Consider the following 23,147-nt stretch of genomic DNA (forward strand, 5'->3'; position numbering starts at 1 on the left):
GCTCTGAGATTGGTAGCTTTAAATCTGAGAGTGACTGATGTGATTAAGCAGTGTAGTTTTAAAGTGAAATGTAGACGTATGGTTTCCATGTTACTGTTTCTGTATTATTTAAATTCTGCCTTGTTTTTTTTTTCTTTACTGAAATGGAGAATACATGTTTGGAAATGATTTGAAGGCAAATTTGTTTTTTTCACATTCTTGGAATGTGAACTCAGTTAAAAGAATGGCTGGGTACATTACCCTGTCATTTCCCCTTGACAGTCCTTTTGGTTGTCTGCCTTTTTGTTGATGTTATTGCGTCAACATTTCATTTTACCTTTTGGTTGTGAGGTGTGACTGCTATTTGGTCCATGGTTAAAAGATAATTTATGGAGGGGAAATTTATAATAAAGAACTTTTAAAGATTATCTTGTTTCTTTTTAGTCACTGAATTTCATGCTTTTTTTCCCCCATTTGTTTGTTTATGGTCCATTTCTTATGAATTTATGACTAACACATTATCTTTTTTTTTTTTTTTTTGAGACAGAGTCTTGCTCTGTCACCCAGGCTGGAGTGCAGTGGTGCAATCTCAGCTCACTGCAAGATCCGTCTCCCAGGTTCACGCCGTTCTCCTGCCTCAGCCTCCCGAGTAGCTGGGACTACAGGCACCCACCACCATGCCCAGCTAAGTTTTTGTATTTTTAGTAGAGACGGGGTTTCACCGTGTTAGCCAGGATGGTTTCGATCTCCTGACCTCGTGATCCACCCGCCTCGGCCTCCCAAAGTGCTGGGATTACAGATGTGAGCCACCGTGCCCGGCCATGACTAACACATTTTCAAAGCACAGAACACATTTTTAAAACTTTTTAGTTACTTTCCAGGAGAATGTTCTTTGGAGAACATCTCCCTTTTCCTAGCCATGTGATTTTTATTTTTTTTTTAAGACAGGGTCGTCTTACGTTGTCCATGCTGGAGTGCAGTGGTTATTCAGAGGTCTAATCATAGCTTGCTGCTGTCCCAGACTCCTTGGCTCAAGCAATCCTGTTGCATCAGCCTCCTGAGTAACTAGGACTACAGGGGCACAACACTGCACCCAGCCATGTGAATATTTCTTGATCAAGTATTTATGAAAAATTATAACAGCAAATATTTATCAATTATAGGCTGCGTCCTCAGCTCTTATCCTGGAGAATATTTTATGCTTTGTACAGGAATGAAAAGGAATCTTATCACCTGCTATGTGCTGTTAGAACCTGTGGAAATCCGGGAAGTGTAATGCTCCAGACTGTGGTGGGGTGAATAGGAGCTTCTTCAGAATGAGCTACAAGGTGGCATGCTTGGGGGATGACACAGATAATTGGAGTATGAGAAATTTTGGGGGGGACTGTCAGGCAATTTGGGGGCTTGGGTATCTCTGTGAGGAAAAGATTGAGACCAAATCTTGGATGCTCCCTGGGATTTTAATAAAGTAAGCATTGGAGAGCTCATGGTTATACAAGGCAAGGAGCTGTCAATTCGGCAGTATTAGGTGAATCTACCAACATTGGAGTTTGCTTGGTTAGGAGAGAAAGTGGAAGGTGAGAAGCCAGTTAAGGAATGATTGCAGTCATTTTAAGTGAGAAGCAGTAAGGATCTGAAATCACATGGGAAGGGAGGAATAGCTGAGAACCACTGCAGAAGTAAGATCACTGCAGGGTGGGGTAGAGAGAGAGGAGAGGAGACTGAGGTTTTAGTCCTGGGAAAGGAAGTCTGAGGAGAGAGGCAGCTTGGTCAGATAGAAAGGTGAATTTGCCTTTTTGGCTGACAAAGTTTTTATTTGATGTAGCTTAGATAGATTTTTATTTTATTCTTTTTCATTTAGGTTTTAAATGTTTCTCAGAGCTTTATCTGTCATTAACCAGAACATTCTGAATGTACTTTGCAAACACTTAAGGAGCTCTTATTTTGAATGGCCTTGATGGAAATGCTGGTTTTCTTATTTAAAATAAGACCATTTTTCTTATTTTTTACCTAACTACTTTCATACTATTAGCCAGGTAAGAACTACACTTGGCCATGCCAATTTTTTTATAGTTGCTTGTTTTTCTTAACAAGAAAGTGAATTTGATGTGGAGTTGAAGTAGGCTTTTATAAGGATTATGTTCTCATGCAGTCAATATGATATCAGAGAGAGCTAGTATTCCTTTAGAAAGATAATGGTTGAAAGTACAACATAACTAACAGCTTGAAAAAAGCTGCAAGTTAAATGTAGAGACCCTTTTAGCTTAGAAAATAGAACATTGAGGCCAGGCGCTCACGCCTGTCATCTCAGCACTTTGGGGCCCGAGGTGGATGGATCACCGGAGGTCGGGAGTTCGAGACCAGCCTGGCAAACATGGTAAAACCCCATCTTTACTAAAAATACAAAAATTAGCCAGGCGTGATGGCGGGTACCTGTAATCTCAGCTACTTGGGAGGCTGAGGCAGGAGAATCGAACCCTGGAGGTGGAGGTTGCAGTGAGCTGAGATCACGCCACTGCACTCCAGCCTGGGGGACAAGAGCGAGACTCTATGTCAAAAAAAGAAAACAAAAATCAAGAATTTAAGTAATATGTAATATTGTATGGATATGATGAGGGCCATGTTTTCTTGGTGTTCATTTGTGTCAGGAAATGGAGTGATAGGAAAGTAAGCCCTTTGTCACACACTTTTGGGGCAGGTTTAGCAGGTCATCAGATGATGGGGGATTTGGGAGAGAAGGGAGAAGTAGTGCAGGTATGGGCTTCCCTTGCCATGCTGATACCATGGGAGTTAAGGCTGGTGACACCTGGAGGCTGATAAAGAACAAATTTACTCCCTTGTCTTAAGTCCTGTGTTGCAGGTCCCCAAAACACATGATACAATATTTAGGAAGTGGAGTGAAGTGGCTAGTGGCTATGACTGTGACCATGAGAGAAGCCATAGAATCATACAGTGAACACCTTCAAAAAGTAACAAGTAGTCTTATAAGTTTAATCAGTGAGAATACCTGTCATATATTTTCCTGTTTATTGAGGTGGGCCTATTTTTATAACACCCCTTTCTTACTTACACCCAACTTCTATTGAAGCAGGGGGAGATAGGAATGCAGTAACATCTCATATTTCCTAAAAATCTTGAGATTGCTTTGGGGCGCACTTTCTTGTTTCTTTTTTTGTAGCTGATTTACATGTAATATTTATCACATACGTTTACTGCAGAGAAATTAATACGACATTTAATCATTTTGTACAAGCAGTACTATAAAGTGGTTAAAACATTTTGAAAAGTGACCTGTGGGAAAGAAAAACTACATTTTGTTAAAGTGGTTTTTTTGACGGGCATGTCTTGTCTTGAAACGGTAATCCACATGCCATTAGAGTCTTGTGGAAAATAGTGAACAAAAGGAAGTAATGGCTTTTACTGTTGAAGACCACACAGTACCAAACACACAAACCCTCACAGTGCTGCTTACCTGAAAGAAACCCCGTGTCATTTTGGGGGAGTGATCTGTTATATTTGTAATTTGTATAATATTATCTCTTGATGTTACAGATGCTTTTTGTATTTATTGATGCTTTTTCTCCAGAGTTGAAAGATACAGATGGCAGCGATAGGGTTAAGGATAGAGCACAGAACTAATGACACATACTTGACTAACATCATCAAGCAGAAGTACAGCTTTGTGTGAGGGTGTTTTCTAGAACTTCTGAACTCTTTAGATTACTCTGTTAGATAAAGCCAGTGTATCACGAGTTTCTCATTTGTAGTTGCCAAAAGAAAGAAAGAGAAAAGAAACCAATTAAAATTGGGCTTATTGGCTGTGGGTATGGTTTTAGGTTAGGACTGATGCAGGCACTCAGCTTTGTAACCAGGACTGGGTTTGTACCATGTCTTCAGTGTGCCTTCCATGGTGTCAATTTCAACTCATAGGGTGCTTTAGGCTCTCTTTCCTATGGTAGCCAGATGAAAGAAGTGCTTCTAGATCTTATATCTTCATGGCACACCCTCCAGATAATTTTTTCAGAAGCCTAGAACTTGCTCTTATTAGGTCAAATTGGATCATGTTCCATCCCAACTTGTGGCCAGTGGAATCAGACATGCTGATTGCCTAGAGTCAGTTATGGCTGGCCCCTTATGTGGGGGATGGGGTCAGCTGCATATGATAGCTGCATGGTTGAGAACAGGACAGAATGACTTTCCCAAAGGAAAAGTTTTGCTTCTGTTTCTGGACAAAGAAGACGGAGGCTGAAGATGACCAACGAATGAGCACTAGTGATGACAACATTTCGTAAAAGACCATTGCAGGGTTCACCCACCTCAGTGGGTAGATGTCAATGTGTAATCTTTTCATATGATTATGATCTTTCTATGATCTGTTTCTTGATTACTCTTATCTCAAATATTCCTTTTATAAAAACACCTTAAAACATTTTGTATAGGTGGTTGAATCACTTATGCATCAAAATGGAATGTAAGGATTTCTGTTAAAGGGAGGTTTTTAGTCGTCGTGAGTGACTTTTGAATATCTTTCTGTGAGATTTCTGCATTCCACATGTTACAGAGTAGCCATTGGCATATTCTATCTGCAGGTATATTTTCTTTTCATTGGTGCCCCAGCAATGGAAAAACTTTGTGACTTTTCGTATCTTGAAAAATGAGGAAATAATTGACTAGAGCTGAGAGCCCTTTGGCCTCTCTTGGCAGAGACTCTGAGGCAGAGGCTCTCAGCAGACTGTCATTAGCTTCCCATGTTTCCTTACAGCTGTGTTTACAGTGCCTTCTGCAGGCACCTGAGTTGTAAGCCTCGGTGGGCACCCTGAACACTGGCGTGCCTGCACTATAGCTTTATCTACAAAAGGACCTGGCAAGTGTTCCCTGTTGCCCACCTACACTAGTGCTAGTGATTTCTGGGAAGTCGCTGGGTTAATTTATTATTACTGGTGCTCTGCCACTTGGTTTTTAGTTGTTACTCTGGACCTGAAAGTTCTAATAGGTAGTAACTATTACTCAGCTGTTGCTTCACAATATCCTTATCTGCAATCCATGTTGTTTCCTGAAAAATATTACTTTTGCATTGCTATTCTGCTTTAGCACGTGCTTACAAAGGCATTTCTTGGTGCTACTCATCTTCTCTTTTTCACTTTCACTTTTTACCATGGCCCAGTAGGGGGCATTTAAAACCCTAGTATTTACTCATTTGTCCTGGCCAATGTAAGTTGTGAAGAATAAACACTGCCTTTGTTTTTTTTTTTGTTTCGTTTTTGTTTTTTGTTTTTGTTTTTTTGCAGATGTAGTTAGATAAACAATTATAGCAAGCTTAGTTTACCAAGCACATTTGTGATAGCATAGCAATTTTCGTTTTTTATTTTTTGAGACGGTCTGATTGACCCAGAATTGGGAACTATTAGGACAGTGGAAAGTAGATACTGAGGGAAAAAAAACCTGTCCAGCTTTTCCCCAATTTAGGATATTTTTTTCTGAGTTTTGCCTAAAATATTGATGAGGTTATAGGACATATGAAGTACTTTTGTTTCTTTTTTTGACATAGGGTCTTGCTCTGTTGCCCAGGCTGGAGTGCAGTAGCACAATCATGGCTCACTGCAACCTCTGCCTCTTGGGCCCAGGTGATCATCCCACCTCAGTCTCCCCAGTAACTGGGACTATCGGCGTATGCCACGATGCCTGGCTAATTATATTTTTTTTGTAGAGACAGAGTTTTGCCATGTTGCCCAGGCTGGTCTTGAACTCCTGGACTTCAGTGATCTGCCCACTTTTGCCTTCCAAAGTGTTGGGAGTACAGGTGTGAGCCACCATGCCCTATCTGGAGTACTTCTTCTGAAAAGTCACTGGCAGATAGAATTTTTGAATTCTCTATGTAACTGTCTCCATTGTATTAGCATGCATAATTGAGCATATAAAGAAACTACATATGTCTTGACTGTGAGGAAATCTGGTAATGTTTCCTCATATGTTGATTATTAAGAAAAAATAGACAGTATTAAAACATTTCTTTATTAGTATATAGACAGTAAAGCATGAAATAGATACAAACATTACTTATAAAAATGTTTTGAAAGAACATTTGAAAAATAGATGAGTGTCTTCTAGCCAGTTAATAGCAGAGAAAGAATTTAGTTTTGGTAGCTCATAAGCCAGTAACCATATGCCATGTCTCCAGATGTAAAATCCGTCTGTTTTCCAGAAAAATGTGATGTGTGAATTTTCATTTTATGTGTTATTTTGCACTCATTAATGTAAATTTTAGATTTAAAAAAATCAAGTTTATTTGCTTTCTAAGAAAATGGTCTCTTTTCCCATTCGCCAATAGATTAATATATGTTCTACGGTGTGGGTGTGTCTTTTTCCCAGTCATCTTATTTTTCCCATACTATTGAACAGGGGAAGTTGCTGATAAAGTATGCCAATATTTAGTTTCTCTCAGTAAAGCCTACTTAAAAATATTCTAACACCAGAACCCCAGGCTCATTAAATGACGTAAGTCTTTGTAGAAAACATATTTAGCATGTATCTAATATCCTCAAAGTGCTATCAGAAAAAAAAAATTTTCTTGCTAAGTATACAAGTAATATTCCTTTTCCTTTGCAGTGCCATGAAATACATCAATAAGGGGTTTCTTAAGTGATTGTCTGGGTGTCTGCTTTTCCTGCTTCTTCAAATCAGGAAAAAAACCTGACTTTTTATTGCAAACAGCTCTCTAGCCCTTCATCAAACTGTGCCTGCTTTCAAGTTAGTCTTTAAGGACAGTGTTGAAAACAATTACATACTAGATTCTGGTATTTAGAGAAAGAAGATGCCTGAGTGAGTTGTCTTTGATTATGTTGTGTTTTATTTACTATTTAAATTTCTACATTAACTGACCAGACTAGTGGTTATAAACTTTAACTTATTTTAATATAATAGAATTGAATAATTGTATGTATTAATTTTTTATTAATAGAGAATAGAAAGGTCAGTATTAGAGAAATTACTGATGGGTATGTTTTCTTTGATGTTACAAAAAAGCATGGAAACTTATATTTGAATTTTATTGAACTAAATTGGATGGCAGTGCTAGAGATGATATTTATGATGAGGGCACATATCTTATTGATTTCTGTTATGTAATTGAAGATGACAACATGCACATGTGGTCTTTCTTTGGAAGAGGGTAGGAACTCACAAAGTATCTGTGCTTTCAAGTGTTGTATTTCCTCTTTTGATTCTGGAAATGTCTAGGTCATTCTGAGCTTTTAATGGAATGTGCAATTTCTTACATAAGATTTCCCTAAATGGCTGGCATAGAAAGAAATAAATAATAGGGTCCAAGCATACATTTGCAGCAGATAGTAGCAGAGTGAATTCTTTCATATACCGCAAGATTTCTTTTGACTGGCAGCTGTAATGAGCTTCGGTCTGACTCTTTGTGTAGGGGATTCTGGCAATATGGTAAGGTACAAAACAGATAAAAAACACGAACACAATGCTGAATATGTTGCGGCTAGATTTCTTTTTGACCGAAGTGGAATTCCGACTTGACTTAAGGTGGGACTTAAAGATTTTCTTTGTGATAGCAGTATAGAAAACGATTAACAAAAGAAACACAATCCAGAAGATGGCCACGAAGATGTAGTTTGATGCTTTGTGCCACTTCCGTCCCAGTTCACTTTTCAGTTCTATACATTTTATTTGTGTAACCTCCCTAACACTCTGGTTGGTGAGAATAATATTTGGAACAGCAAGGAGGAGCATGAGCATCCATACTATCACTGACAGGAGTTTGCTGTAACTCACTGACTGGATGAAAGAAGTCCAAAGAGGCTTTACAATTTTATAATATCTATCAAAGCTGATGAGCCCAAAGAACACAATGCTGACGTACATGTTGACGTAGAAGAGCACGGCAGAGACCCTGCACACAAACACGTTCAGCTGCCAGGGACCAAGGCCTGAGTCACCAAGGATCTTGAAAGGAAAAGTCAGGCTCATCACAAAGTCAGCAATAACAATGTTCTTGAGATAGACGATGAAACTCTTAGAGCTGGGCACGTAAAAGAATATCCATCCTGACACTCCATTGAGGAGGATTCCCGCAATGAAGACCACACAGTACAGCACAGGAATGATCTGCTGAGTGATCAGGAGGTTCTGAGAGCAGGATTCATCTGGAGGCTGTGTGGAGGTTGAATTGATCATCTTGTAACTTCTGAAGGCAGAGGCCTGAAAAGAGGTGTGAACTGGTCACTCATAGGGCACTTATGGCCTCCAAGACATTTGCTGAATAATAAGGCAAAGGGCAATGAATATAGTCAAACCTACCAAATTTTTGAAGCCACCTTTTTACTCTGTGTAAGTTAGACACTCATCCCTCCCTCTCTCTGTTCTTCCTTTTCTTTATTTTGGTCTTCCTTTTCTCCTTTCCCTCCCTCTTTCCCCCTTTACCCACCAACCCCCATTCCTTTCTTCCTTCTCCCCTCTCCCCCTCCCTTTTCCCTTCTCTTCCTTCTTGCTTTTTTTTGGGCAATGAAAAGGGAAGAATGGAGCAGACAGGTGGCGGTAAAGAGAAACTGGAGCAGCAGGGCAGTCTCTGAGAACTTCTAGGTAATACGGAGACCAGCATGCCCCTAAAATAATAATAGTTCCCTATAAAACTCCAAAGTTCTAGGAAATACTCATTTAGGTATAATCTTAAAAGATAATAACTGTAAAAGCAGAATTAATGTTTTATTTCATTCAGAATCCCATGTGTAATGTATTTTTTAAAAACCTATGTTGGAAATGTGATTGTTTTTTCCTAAAAGAGAAATTTTTATGGATTCATAAAAATCATTATAAATGTTTACATATTAAGAGCTATTCAGACGGACCTTACTTTTAGAAAAGTGTATTCTACATATATGTTGGACATGAGACAGTGTCTAACAAACATATACATTCAAATGTTAACTGGTATTTTTGGTATGGGATTATGGGTACCTTTTCAATATTGAGCTTTTTTTTTCCCATTGAAAAACTGATTTGCATTATTTTAATAAATTAGAATACAAATACAAACAAATGATAAAAAGTACATTAAGCATTCTGAGAAATGCTTCCCAAAGTACATTCTACATCTGTACTATTCAGTATGGTAGCCACTAGCCATGTGCGGGTATTGAGCACTTGAAATATGGCCAGTCCAGATTGAGATGTTCTGTTGAGTATAAAATGCACACTAGACTTTGCAGACTTGGAATGAAAAAATGTAAAATATCTCAGTATTTTTAATACTGATCACATGTTGAAGTAATATTCTACAAATGCTCTATTAAATAAAATATATTATTACTCTTAAATTTAACTTAATTTTACTTTTTAAGACTCTGGCTACTAGGAAATTTTAAATTACATATGTGGTTCACATTATGGTTTTATTGCACAGTGCTGTGCTAGGTGTTATCCAGAACTTCTGTTGTTTAGGAATCCTGTATATTCTTCACTGATGTCGGAAGTGTTGATTTAGGGCAGAGGGAAGACTAGAATTAAATTCAAAAGGTTATTTGATATATCGGAACAGATGTTTACTGCCCATCTTATATGTGAACAGTACCAATTATCCTGCTTAAAACCCTTTAGTAGTCTGTCCTTGCCCTCAGGAGAATGCCCTAAGTCTGTAATGTTGAAGTCCTTTCTTGTTCTGCCTCCTGCTTCCTCCACCCCCAGCACTGAGTTCCTGCTGTCCTGGGCCCATCTGCCTCCTTTTAGGTTCTGTGATTTCTCTCAGCCTGGACCTTTGCACAGACTTTCATTTGTGTGGAAAACTGTTTCCATACCTTCTTGGCTGGCTAACTTCTCTTTATCCTCGAGGCCTCAGCTTAGCTGTCACTTTCCTTAGGAAACCTCAACTTTCCGAGCCTGGTTTGGGGTGGGTTGAGTGTGTGCTTATCATCCTGTGTCTTTCTCCTATCAACACTCCTCTCTCCAGCTGTTTGTCTCTTCCACTACTACAAGCTCCTTCAGAGGAGAAAGATCATGTCATTTTTTTACTCTTGAATTCTTTGCATAATATTTAGGGCATTAGATAGTTAAAATATTTGTGAAATAAATGAATATGCACTCTGGGAATACAAGGCATGAATCCTTGCTCTTAAGATTTATTCAGGGATCAAGGGAAAGAAAGATTGTGGGAACAGTGGGTACCTTGATGTCAGAGAATGCGTCTTTTTCATCTGTATTTGTGGTGCCAGCACAGTGCATATCACAGTGAATGACAAGTTAGGTTGATAAATTTAAGCATGACAAAGGGATATTTTGAAATATGGAATATGAAATACAGTCACATTCCACATAAAAAATAGTACATCCATGTAAACTTGTGTGCTGCTTCCTACACAAGAATATCTTGTTTCTGCGTATTTTCCTTTCCCGTATGCTTTCCTTTTGCTTTATGGCAAAACTAGAAATATTGATATACTTGATTTTGCCAGTCTATGGACTTCCTATAGAAGGAATGAGTACCCCAAATCACTTCCTCCACAAAACCTTTCACTAGCACTATTCTTCCTCTTCCCTGTAGCCTTGTGTGCTTGGCTCTGGGCATGATGGGTTTGTACTCATTTGCTTCTTTGTAGGTCTTCTACCGCCTTTCTCCTTATGAGCCTGTTTCATATTTTAAAAGATAAGGGAGGGGGAGCACATTTTCCATTTTTAGCTGTCTACTGTGACTAAGAGTCTGTGGCTGGTAACTAATTTGTCTGGTAACTGTCTCTTGACAGTTAGATGCATTTTGGTTTAAATGCCAGTCTTGCAGAGCTTGAGAGAATGCATGCTGCTGTATTCCCAGGTCTAATTTGTTTTCCCAGTCCTAAGCCACACAACCCCCCAGCGCCTGGCCATTGTGGTGTCATACTCATGGTAGGTACTGAGTACTTGTGGGATTCACTTGAGTTTAAAATATAAAAAACTGTAGATGTTATTTTGGAAAACAGAAATAATAACTGTGTAATATATAGTTATATGGTGAAATATTGAATAATTTCCCAGAAATAATTTAATGAGAGCCAAATTCCTTTCCTTTTAGAAATATTGTAGAAGCCACTATTTATAGAAATAGTGAATCCCAGAAATGATTTAATGAGAGACATAATTCCTTTTCTTATAGAAACCCTTATAAAATTATTTTCTCAGAGTCTTGTGTCTTTTGTATTTTTGAGCTGCAGTATTTCTGCATGTGACCTAATGCTGCAGGTCCAGAACTCTGCTCTCAGATTCCTCAGGTTGCTGGGAATCTGCATGTGTATGCCCTGGTGATATGCACCATTCACCTTCACTGCTCCCACCACTTTGAGTTGGATGGAAGGGACTGACTGACCAAGGTAAACTTCTAGAGCAGCTTTGCCTCCTGAAATGGAGTGAATGCACACAGCTTACCTGCGCCCTTTCCCCAAACACTGCTATTTTGGCAGTTTTGATGCAATTGCAGATGAGCCTCCAGTTTAGGATGGGAGGTTTTAGACATGCTGGTTGGTTGCCTCTGCTACCGTGTGCCACTGTCTGGTTTGATACAGCAGAGGCTCATGCCAGGACAGATTTCTTCATCTTAAAGGAACACTCTAAAGGAACAAGCTAAACAGAAATTCCAAGATACTCTTGGTAGTAATTTTTGAACTCTTAAATATTGATTTTTTTTAAAAGCAGTGGGGTTAATGGTGAGAACATACTGTCTTACAGGTTCAAGTGTCTTAGAGCATGGCAGCCTTTTCTGTAGGGCAGATCAGAGCAGTAATAGACTGAGAGATGTGTGGAAAAGAAGCTCTCTTAAGGCAAGTAAGACCAAATTATATATTGAGACCAAAAGGCAGGAATATGTGTTGGATGAAAATCAGGACAAAATCATTAAAAAAGACATGCATCATTTGGACCTCGTGATATCTACTCAGTCTCCTCTCCTTATCTTTAGTACAGATTGAGATGATTTAATGTCCTCATACAGGGACCTACAGAAACTTCAAATCTTTCACAAATGAAGGAAATCGTTTTATTCTCATGCTGATTTTATACAAAAATGTAAAAATAAATAAGAACCAAAAGAATCAGAAAAGAAGCTTTTAGTGTGCTCAGCAACCCTCCCTTCCCTGCCCACTTCTCAGTTGATTCACTGTTTCTTACCAGCTCATGTCAGTCCATTAAAGAGGAGAGATAGGCAACAGAAAAAAAAGATGAACAGGACTTCTGGATGATGATTAACTGGATTACTGGATAAGCAGGCATTCTGGTGAGCCAGTTTGTGTAGGTGTCTGTTTGTGGAGCCCTGCTCATTGATTTACTTCTGGTATTATCACTGAATTTCTGCTGTGAAAGTTGTCATTATGTTAACCTTGGGGCTTTAGGAATATAAACAATGCTTCCTAAATTCTAGAGATCACATTTAAGAAAGATTCATATATATAGCTAAACTTTTTAAAAAGGAATACTGTGGCCGGGCACGGTGGCTCACGCCTGTAATCCCAGCACTTTGGGAGGCCGAGGTGGGTGGATCATGAGGTCAGGAGATTGAGACCAGCCTGGCCAACATGATGAAACCCTGCCTCTACTAAAAATAAAAAAATTAGCCAGGTGTGGTGGCATGCACCTGTAATCCTAGTTACTTGGGAGGCTGAGGCAGGAGAATTGCTTGAACCTGGGAGGTGGAGGTTGCAGTGAGCCGAGATCCCACCATTGCACTCCAGCCTGGGTGACAGAGACTGAGTCTCAAAAAAAAAAAAAAAAAAAAAAAAAGGGGGGGGGGTAGACTGTAATAGTGTAAGTCTTGAAATTTTCTTCAGTGAAAGTTTGCCTTGTTTCACAAATCCAAATATATGAGAATGAAGTGGTCTGAAATGTTTTAGCCTACATTGTCTACTGTCACTTTGGAGACTTTGGTAACATAATTAAAGAACATGGCAGAATGAGATTTATGAGGCCCAAAGACAGTTATTAAAGTGTAGTGGGAGCATTGTGTAGAAAGAATGTCAATGCCAAAGATTCAGTCTGATTTAGATAGTGAGTGCACTTGTCCCTTAGTGCAGTGTAATATCTTAAGATTGTGCTGCATGAAGTGTTTTCAAGTTGTCATGTATTACATATAACCTCAGGATTCTCTCTTTGGACAGAATTTAATTGATACAAGGCTATGCAAAGCATTGCTCACTCCAGAAATACATTCATCTTAATAAAAGCAGGCTTAGTCAGCTCTGAGTTCATTACTCATCTGTATAATTATATACCATGACCTATTTTCCTCTTGTATTAGACCACCTTCCACCTTCCTAATTGTGAGCTGTAATTCCTTCTCTGAAGAAAAGAATTTTTTCTTCATAGCACTTCGATGAAATTAACAAAGCTCTTGATAATACTTGAGGGATTTAAAAAATTACCTTTTAAGATTTTTTTTGCATAATATGAGGTCTCTTTTCAGTGAAGGTGTTTTGCCCAGTGAGCGTTTGTCGTCTTGAAGTGGCCCAAGTGTTTTTTCATTAAAGATCCTGTATTACACGAAACAAAAAACCAAAGATTTAAGTGAGCACCCGACTTTTTATTGGGAAAATATGTCTGTACTTACTTCTTAAATTCAGCTTGTGTAATTGTGAAATATTTCAACATGTGCATTTGTTGTTTCACTGTACTTGCTATTTGTTGTCATTATTGATTATTGATTTGGTTGCAGCCTCTCGTGGGAAACTTAAACTCTTTGAGAGCTTGGGCATGAAGTGGTTTTGGTTATTGGTTTATATTACCCCCCCCCCCCCCGGATATGGATGATCAAATAAATTTATCAAATGACTGAATATAACAATTCATCTTAGCCATGAAATCATAAGTCTAATTGCAGGTGGATTTTTTAAATTGTTTTGTTTTTTAAAAACCTTTGTCTTATTGACCTTTTGGGCCAGATAATTATTTATTTTTGGGAGCTGTCCTATGCATTGTAAGATGTTTAGCAGCAGTTCTGACTTCTGCCTACTAGATGCCAGTAACCCACTACCCAAGTTGCGGTAATCAAAAATGTTTCTAGACTTTGCCAAATGTCCTCTGAGGGACAAAATTGCCCTCATTTGATTACCACCAGTGTAATGAGACTAATGTGTGGACTTTGCAGAGATAACACCTGAAAGCCATGTGGTCTGATAGGAAGAGGATAGGTTTAGCAAAATGGTGGTTGGATTTGGTTCTGCCTTAGTCTAGGTTTTCATATTTCTGAATTCTTTAAACCAGTTAGTGCTCCCTAAACTTTAATGTGCATACTCATTACCTGGGATCTTGCTAAAATGAGGACTGAGATTCCATTATGTCTGGAGTTTGGCACGTGATATGGTTTGGCTCTGTGTCCCCACCAAAATCTCATCTTGTAGCTCCCGTAATACCCACATGTTGTGGAAGGGAGCCGGTGGGAGATGATTGAATTATGGGGGTGGGTCTTTCTGTGCTGTTCTTGTGATAGTGAATGGGTCTCATGAGATCTGATGGTTTTAAAAATGGGAGTTGCCCTGCACAACCTCTCTTCTCTTGTCTGCTGCCATGTGAGACATGCCTGTCACCTTCTGCCATGATTGTGAGGCCTCCCACCATGTGGAACTGTAAGTCCAGTAAACCTCTTTCTTTTGTAAACTGTCCTGTTTCTGGTACATTTTTATCAGCAGTGTGAAAACGGACTAATACAGTGAATTGGTGCCAGTAGAGTGGCACATTGCTGAAAAGATATCTGAAAATGTGGAAGCAACTTTGGAACTGGGCAACAGGCAGAGATTGGAACAGTTTGGAGGGCTCAGAAGAAGACAGGAAAATGTAGGAAAGTTTGGAACTTCCTAGAGACTTGTTGAATGCCTTTGCCCAAAATGCTGATAGTGATATGGACGATAAAGTCCAGGGTGAGGTGGTCTCAGATGGAAATGAGGAACTTGTTGGGAAATGGAGCAAAAGTGATTCTTGTTATGTTTTAGCAAAGAGACTGGAGGCATTTTGCCCCTACCCTAGAGATTCGTGGAACTTTGAACTTGAGGGAGATGATTTAGGCTATCTAGCTGAAGAAATTTCTAAGCAGCAAAGCATTAAATAGGTGACTTGGGTGCTGTTAAAAGCATTCAGTTTTATAAGGGAAGCAGAGCTTAAAAGTTCAGAAAATTTGCAGCCTGACAATGCAATAGAAAAGAAAATCCCATCTTCTGAGGAGAAGTTCAAGCCGGCTGCAGAAGTTTGCATAAGCAACAAAGAGCTGAATGTTAATCACCAAGAAAATGGGGAAAATGTATCCAGGGCATGTCAAAGGTCTTTACTGCAAGCCCATCCCATCACAGGCCTGGAGGCCTAGAAGGAAAAAGTGGTTTCGTGGGCCCAGCCCAGGGTCTCTGTGCTGTGTGCAGCCTGGGGAATTGGTGCCCTGCATCCCAGCCACTCTAGTGTGGCTGAAAGGGGCCCTTGTAGAGCTCAGGTCATGGCTTCAGAGGGTGCAAGCCTCAAGCCTTGGCAGCTTCCACCTGGTGTGGAGCCTGCGAGTGCACAGAAGTCAAGAATTGGGGTTTGGGAACCTCCGCCTAGATTTCAGAATGTGTGTGGAAATGCCTGGATGTCCAGGCAGAAGTTTGCTGCAGGGGCAGGGCTCTCATGGAGAACCTCTGCTAGGGCAGTGTGGAAGGGAAATGTGGGATTGGAGCCCCCACACAGAGTGCCTACTGGGGCACCATCTAATGGAGCTGTGAGAGGAGGGCCAACATCCTCCACACTCCAGAATAGTAGATCCCCTGACAGCTTGCACCGTTGGTCTGGAAAAGTTGCAGATACTCAATGCCAGGAGGGAGGCTGTACCCTGCAAAGCCACAGGGGTGGAGCTGCCCAAGACCATGGGAACCCACCTCTTGCATTGTGTGACCTGGGTGTGAGACATGGAGTCAAAGGAGATCATTTGGGAAGTTTATGATTTGACTGTCTTGCTGGATTTTGGACTTGGATGGGGCCTGTAGCCCCTTTGTTTCAGCCAGTTCCTCCCATTTGGAATGACTGCATTTACCCAATGCCTGTACTGCATTGTATCTAGGAAGTAACTAACTTGCTTTAGATTTTACAGGCTCATAGGCGGAAGGGACTTGCCTTGTCTGGGATGAGACTCTGGACTGTGGACTTCTGAGTTAATGCTGGAATGAATTGAGACTTTGGGGGACTGTTGGAAGACATGATTGGTTTTGAAATGTGAAGATATGAGATTTGGGAGGGGTCAGAGGTGGAATGATATGGTTTGGCTCTGTGTCCCCACCCAAATCTCATCTTGTGGCTCCCTTAATTTCCATGTGTTGTGGGAGGGACCTGGTGGTAGATGATTGAATTATGGGAGTAGATCTTTCTGTGCTGTTCTTGTGATAGTGGATGGGTCTCATGAGATCTGATGGTTTTAGAAATGGGAGTTGCCCTGCACAAGTTCTCTTCTCTTGTCTGCCACCATGTGAGATGTGCCTTTCACCTTCACCATGATTGTGAAGCCTCCTCAGCCATGTGAAACTATAAGTCCAGTAAACCTCTTTCTTTTGTAAATTGCCCATTCTCAAATATGTCTTTATCAGCAGTGTGAAAATGGACTAATAAAGCATGATATGCTGCTGGTCCATGTACCACTCTTTGAGTTAGCATCATTTTTTTCCCCCAGATCCTGTGCCCAGGAGACATTTAATAAAGGTGATGATGGTAAAATATTTTTGTTGTAGTCGGGACTTTAGACAAGAAAAATTATATTCCAAGTAGGCCTGAAATCTAGGATCTTTGCCCAAGTTTATTCATTACATTTCATCATAATCTTCCCATCTTTATGGTCTCTTGGAAATGTAAATTGGTATTTTATACCTATTTGAGAGGTGGCGATTGTGATCATCTTATATTTACTTAGAATGTTCCTAAAAAGTCATGAGATTCTCTTTGGAAAGAAAGAGGTTAAGTTCTGCATGGAGTAATAATCTCAGTGGCCTAGGGCAGTATGGAACATGTGCTGGTTGTAAATGATATATTCTAACTTCACAACATTGAGGCTTTTATAAAAAGTCCAAAAAAAAAAAAAAAAACAGATGTCAGTGAGATTGCAGAAAAAAGAGAACACTTATGTACTCTTGGTGGGATTGTAAATTAGTTCAGTCCCTATTGAAAGCAGTGTAGAGATTTCTCAAAGAACTAAACATAAAATTACCATTTCACCCAGCAATCCCATTACTAGGTATATACTCAAAGAAAAACAAATTGTTTTACCAAAAAGACACCTTCATTCACATGTTTATTGTAGTACTATTCACAATAGCAAAGGCATAGAATCAGCCTAGGTGCCTATCAATGATGGATTGGATGAAGAAAATATGGTACATATACACTGTGGAATACTATGCAGCCATACAAAAGAAATCATGTCCTTTGCAGCAACATGGTTGTAGCTAGAGGCCATTATCCTAAGTGAATTAACACAGAAACAGAAAACCAAATACCACATATTTTCACTTATAAGTGGGAACTAAACATTGGATACACATGGACACAAAGATGGGAACAGTAGACACTGGAGACTCCAAAGACGGGGAGGTAGGAAGGGGGGAAATGGTGGAAAAACTTACTCTTGGGTTTTATGTTCACTATTTGGGTGATGGGTTCACTAGAAGCCCAAAAGCTCAGTGTCACACAATATACCCAAGTAACAAACTTGCACATGTAACTGTTGAACCTAAAAGAAAAAAAGAAAAGAACATTGCCTACTCCTGGGGAGGGAAGTAGGAGCAAGTCCAGCCTCCTTACACCCAACCAAATACCTCGTGTTTTAACTTACAAGTGGGAGCTTATAAGTGGTAGGGTGGTTGGACTTTGCTGTATCTGTGATATTTTATTTCTTAAATTCTGAATCAAATATGCCTAATATTACTGCCTATTAACACTGGTGACTGGTACATTGGTGTTATCAACATTAGTGTCTGCACTTCTGTTTTTGTATATTTAAATTGTTTCATAATTAGGAATAGAAATATCTATGGAGAATGGATTGCCTTCAAATAATGCTTTTATCAGTACCCACTTATGACGTGCATTTTTCTTCCTCTTCTTTTTTCAGTTCTTATAAAGGTACAACTTTTATGTATTTTTTTCCTTCCTTTCAGTCCAGACATCAAAAGCTTTAACACACAGTGCTCTGGATCTTTTTCTATGAGATAAATACTTGTTTTCTAGCTGATTCTGTATCAATAGAAAATAGTATAGATGTATGTAATCATTTATACATTTTTAAACTTACTGAAGCCATTTTCTTGCTGCTTTAATCTCTCATGCCTTAATGCTTAACACTTTTTTTTTTTTGGTGTCAATGTGATCGCCTATGTGGTTTTCATAGTATTCATGTGTCGTGTATTTATAGTTGTGTTATTACATTTTATGTTACTAAAATAATTTACAAATAACTGTCTCATCCGTGTTCTGCATTCCTGTGGCACTCTTGTCCGTGCCCTGTCTAGGCTCAGTCAAGGAGAATCTCACTTTCTCCTTCACCCAGAAGAAGGAACTCTCCCACCCCCTATCTTTTTTCATCACCCAGAGCATTTGATGTTTGACACTCACCACACTTCTCAGAAGCTGTCAGGGACCTAATTTCTAAGTCTGTTGTGTTTTTCTCAGTTATTCTATTTCCTGACCTCTTTGCAGTTTTTGATATCATTGATTTCCCCTTGTTGAAATCTGCTGTTTATAAAGTACATTGTAACCTTTGGCTCCTGTGTACCCCTGATATTTCTTCCTTTGCCAAGGCCTTTTGTTCATTTGCTCACTAAAGCCATCAGAACATGCTGCCATGCCCTATGGAAACACATCAGGGAACTCTCAGGAAGATTCCAGTCTAGGGGGAGGCTGAACAGAGGGACACTTCAAGGTATGACATGGGGTCATCATTGAAGGAGGAAGCACAGGAACACAGTGAGCACGTATCTAGTTTCAGAAATGGTGGCATCAGGGCAGCCTTCCTGGAGCATGTGATAGTGAAGATTGACAAATGAGTTGGCTTTAGCTAGGCAAAGAAGAGGGAAGGAGTTTTGGGGTGAGAGAGCTATAGGAACAGGCATCAAGACTGACACGAGAGGCTTTCACAGTGGGGGAAAATGGATGGCCTAAGCTCTTGGGTAACATGATGGAATCTTGCCAATGAGTAAACGTTTACCTTACAAATGAGGACAGTGATGCTTAAAATGGTTAAGTGATTCATCAAAGGGCACCTAACACATAGCCAGACAGTATTCAAACTAATGTCTGATTGATTCCAAGCCAGGGCTCCCCTGCTCCTGAAAGAATGTGGGGGCAGCATGTTTTATATGAATGTGATCCTTTACACAGGCCCTTCAACATTTTGCTGGAGTCGCATCTTGAGAAGTCAGCCAGTGTTTTTTTTTTTCAGGAAAGGAATGTGCATGTGTGTATGTTTGAGAGTATATATATTATTTTTGTTTTTGATCTGAGTTTTAAGGTTTTGCATGAGGTGGATGCCTTCAGTTTCTTCAGTTATCTTCCAGATACTGCGGCATAGAGAACCTCCTTTTGATTTGCCAGTTTCTAAAAGTATTTAAAATGAGTTTCTGATTTTTTGACTCAGTTTTCTATCTCCTGCGTTGATATCCAAAGAGAGATACAGAGTCGGACTATCATGAATGGTGATTACAACAGGTAACATTAACCTATAAATGGTGGAAACTCTTCTGCAGGGAGAAACCCAGATCTGCTGCATGTGGTTCGGATGCCACACGCAGATCCCCTGGGGCCCCTGGCACAAGGAGAGCTCTGCTTGCTGCTGTTTGTCACCTTCAGCCAGTTTTCTCTGGCAGGAGATGTGAGCTCAAGATCAGGTCACTTGATCCTAACTCCTGCTGCTGTGACCCATCGACTTTACCTTCAGTTAGAATCCAGGTCAGTGACCAACATGTGTTAATGTAACTTAAAATTGGCTGAATGGTGTGGCCACATACTTTCATTGAGGAGCTGTGCTAAGTTTTCACATTAGAAATATCTAAATATTCTTCTTAGGCTGAATTGCAGATACCCAAGAACTTCCTCCTCCACCAAAGCATAAATTCGGCCCTCTCTTGATTCCCTCTTGATCTTCGTATTCACAGTCTTTACAACCCATAAAGATAAAAGAAATCTGAATTTCTGCTACAAACAGATCCAACTCTTGATTATGTGTGAGAATGGGAAGGGGGGATGGATTAGGTTGGATTATAAACTGATAATATCCAAACATAGTCTTTACTTTGTATTCTAATCGCTTCCTTCAAAACACTTTTGGCATAGCTTGTGGCAGAGTGCAAGTCTAGCATTTTTGGCATGTCTAAGAACTCCAGCCTGTCTTCACTTTGTGATTATGCAAATGGATCATGGGAGCTGTCAGTGGAGGGTGAGGTGTGGCATAGGCACCTCATGACCTCCAATGGATACATAGTCATGCAGTCTTCCCGAATGGCAAACTGGGGGCCAGGAAAATGGCCACCCACTATTAGCCTTTACTCTAGGGACTGCATCTTGGTAGTCAGGATGGACCTGTAATTTTTTGCCTATAATGATTGGAATAGTCCAGGGTTTCTCAGCCTTGGTACTGTTAACTGTTTTTTTCGGTTTCAGTTCTTTGTGGGTAGGCTGTCTTGTGTATTGTTGGGTGTTTAGCCGCATCCCTGGCCTGTATCCACTAGGTGGCAGTAGAACGCCATGGTTTGTGCAACCAGCCATGTCCCCACACATTTCTAAATTTTCTTGAGAACCACTGGAATGACCCCTTAATGGTAGGTATGTTTCAGATGATTTTGATACAGGAAGAGAATTTAGCTTTCTTGTTGGGGTCAGACCTTAACTGTAATTGAATAACTCATCAGCAGTAAGTAATCCGTATGCTAAGGTCTAGGAATGTGAAGTGTGCTTTATTTACTGCTCTGTTGGAATAGTGGACAGAGGACAGACAGTGCAGCATAATGATTACATGCATGCTTGTGGGATACAGTGGGCCTTGGCTACATGTATGGCGCTAGAATATTGCGATAATTACTAACTGCCTTTGTGTATCAGTTTTTACATGTCTAAAATGAGGGGAGAAGTAGTAGCTACCTCAGCTACATCTAGGGTTCCTGTTCCCATAAGAATAAAATACCTGGTGTGAGGCAGGCTGTGACTCAGTGGGAACATTGCGCATACAGGGAGTGACTCAGCTGATAACAGAATAAACTGTCAGGCTCCTGACAGTTTCCCCTCTTCTTTAAGTTTATTTAAGTTGACGCTCTTCTACACTGAAATTCAGGGCTGCAGGAGGCACAGTAGACCTTTTGCAGAGTGCTCTGAGCTTCCTCCAGTATGTGGCCCAGCAGTGCTTGAACAAGGGACAAATTGGGAGAGGTTTTGCTTCTGATGATCCCTCTATTCTAGTCACAGGAAGTGGCACTCAACAACAGAGCGTATGTATGAAGTCCAGAGTGTTTCAGTTCTAATTTACCAGTCCCTACACAATGCTAATCTTTCATGAGAGTGGCACAAAGCTCTGCATCACTCCTGGCTTCAGGGTTTTGGGAACCAATTCTTTTTTCTCCTGGAACTAGGTTGAGCTGCCTGAATTACTGAATTTTTTCCAGCCTGTTCTTCTGCAGCATTGTTTTGGAATATGTGGTCCTATTCCCTGGGGCCAGGCAAGGAAATGAATCCATGACCTCTTTTCGCCTCACTGAGATGCTGTTTGCATTTCTCAGGCAAGCAGTACTCAGATCTGCAGATCATGGGGCTGTTAGACCATTAGTGGTTATCCTCTGCTGTGAAGATGAAGACAAATTTCCATGTGTGAGAAAACAACAGCTTTAACTGCTTAGCTGAATATCAACCACTTGTATGTTTGTTCAAGATTCAGGCTTATATAGCCAAAGGAAAAGAATATAAATATCCAGAATTTTAAGTGGGAGTAGAAATACTGTACAGAAGTGATTCCCATATACTCTCTAACCCAAAATGTTGCATGTTTCCTCCCTGTTTTGTGTATTAATCCCTGTTAGAGGGTTCTTTGATTTTAATAAAACATACTGTGGTAATAACTTATAAATTCAGCAATTCTTTTTTTTTTTTTTTTTTTTTTGAGACGGAGTCTTGCTCTGTTGCTCAGGCTGGAGGGCAGTTTTGTGATCTCCGCTCAGTGCAACCTCACCTCCCGGGTTCAAGCGATTCTCCTGCGTCAGCCTCCTGAGTAGCTGGGACTACAGGCTCGTGCCACCATGCCCGGCTAATTTTTTTTTTTTTTTTTTTTTTGAGACGGAGTCTCACTTTGTCGCCCAGGCTGGAGTGCAGAGGCACGATCTTGGCTCACTGCAAGATCCGCCTCCCGGGTTCCTGCCATTCTCCTGCCTCAGCCTCCCTAGTAGCTGGGACTACAGGTGCCCACCACCACGCCTGGCTTATTTTTGTATTTTTAGTAGAGATGGGGTTTCATCGTGGTCTCAATCTCCTGACCTCGTGATCTGCCTGCCTCGGCCTCCCAAAGTGCTGGGATTACAGGCATGAGCCACTGCGCCAGGCGAATTGAGCAATTCTTAAACGAATTTGTGTTTTATTAACTAGAGCATGCAACAATGGAGCAACTGTATTAGTTGCAAACTTAGTAGGACTTAAGGGTGAAAGATGTACTTTTATGCAGCTTGAAGATGTTGTTCAAGTTGTATTTGAAATCAAAGACCTTTACTTTTTATGAGTCCTAGGCTCACATGTTGGGTTCTGTTTTTTTGTTTTTTGTTTTTGTTTTGGATATGGAGTCTCGCTCTGTTGCCCAGGCTGGACTGCAGTGGTGTGATCTCAGCTCACTGCAAGCTTCGCCTCCTGGGTTCACGCCATTCTCCCGCCTCTGCCTCCCAAGTAGCTGGGACTACAGGTGCCCGCCACCACGCCTAGCTAATTTTTGTTTTTGCATTTTTAGTAGAGACGGGATTTCACCGTGTTAGCCAGGATTGTCTTGATCTCCTGACCTTGTGATCCGCAAGTCTCGGCCTCCTGAAGTGCTGGGATTACAGGCGTGAGCCACCGCACTCGGCCGGGATCTATCTGTTCTTGAATATGCGTGTCTGTTTTAGAACATTCCACTTGTGATATTTCACCTTTCCCATGAATTTCAATAGAAGTCAGTCAAGTACAGTGTAAGAAAA

The 23,147-nt window shown here is 40.3% G+C and overlaps 2 protein-coding genes and 1 pseudogene across 12 annotated transcripts in view; 2 read left to right on the forward strand and 1 right to left on the reverse strand.

The window, feature by feature from the left end:
* The window catches only part of MED12L (mediator complex subunit 12L), a 349,139-nt gene that overhangs the window by 120,307 nt on the left and 205,685 nt on the right, over window positions 1-23,147 (forward strand). The gene's annotated exons all lie outside the window — the stretch shown is intronic.
* P2RY14 (purinergic receptor P2Y14) overlaps window positions 5,973-23,147 on the reverse strand; it is a 65,553-nt gene continuing 48,378 nt past the window's right edge. For 2 of the 4 annotated variants that reach the window (XM_003826463.4, XM_003826464.5), the window contains exons 2-3: window positions 13,371-13,478; window positions 5,973-8,196 (exon numbers count right to left, since the gene is read on the reverse strand). In XM_003826463.4, coding sequence (XP_003826511.2) covers window positions 7,156-8,172 — 1,017 coding nt within the window. In that variant the 5' untranslated portion in view covers window positions 8,173-8,196; window positions 13,371-13,478 and the 3' untranslated portion in view covers window positions 5,973-7,155. Of the gene's footprint in view, window positions 8,197-11,385; window positions 11,581-13,370; window positions 13,479-23,147 lie in introns of all 4 variants that reach the window. The other 2 variants (XM_034957608.3, XM_034957610.3) reach the window with 2 other exon arrangements.
* LOC103782964 (suppressor of presenilin-2-like) overlaps window positions 18,876-23,147 on the forward strand; it is a 45,210-nt pseudogene continuing 40,938 nt past the window's right edge.

Source organism: Pan paniscus, chromosome 2 (genome assembly GCF_029289425.2).
Source record: "Pan paniscus chromosome 2, NHGRI_mPanPan1-v2.0_pri, whole genome shotgun sequence".
NCBI lineage: Eukaryota > Metazoa > Chordata > Mammalia > Primates > Hominidae > Pan > Pan paniscus.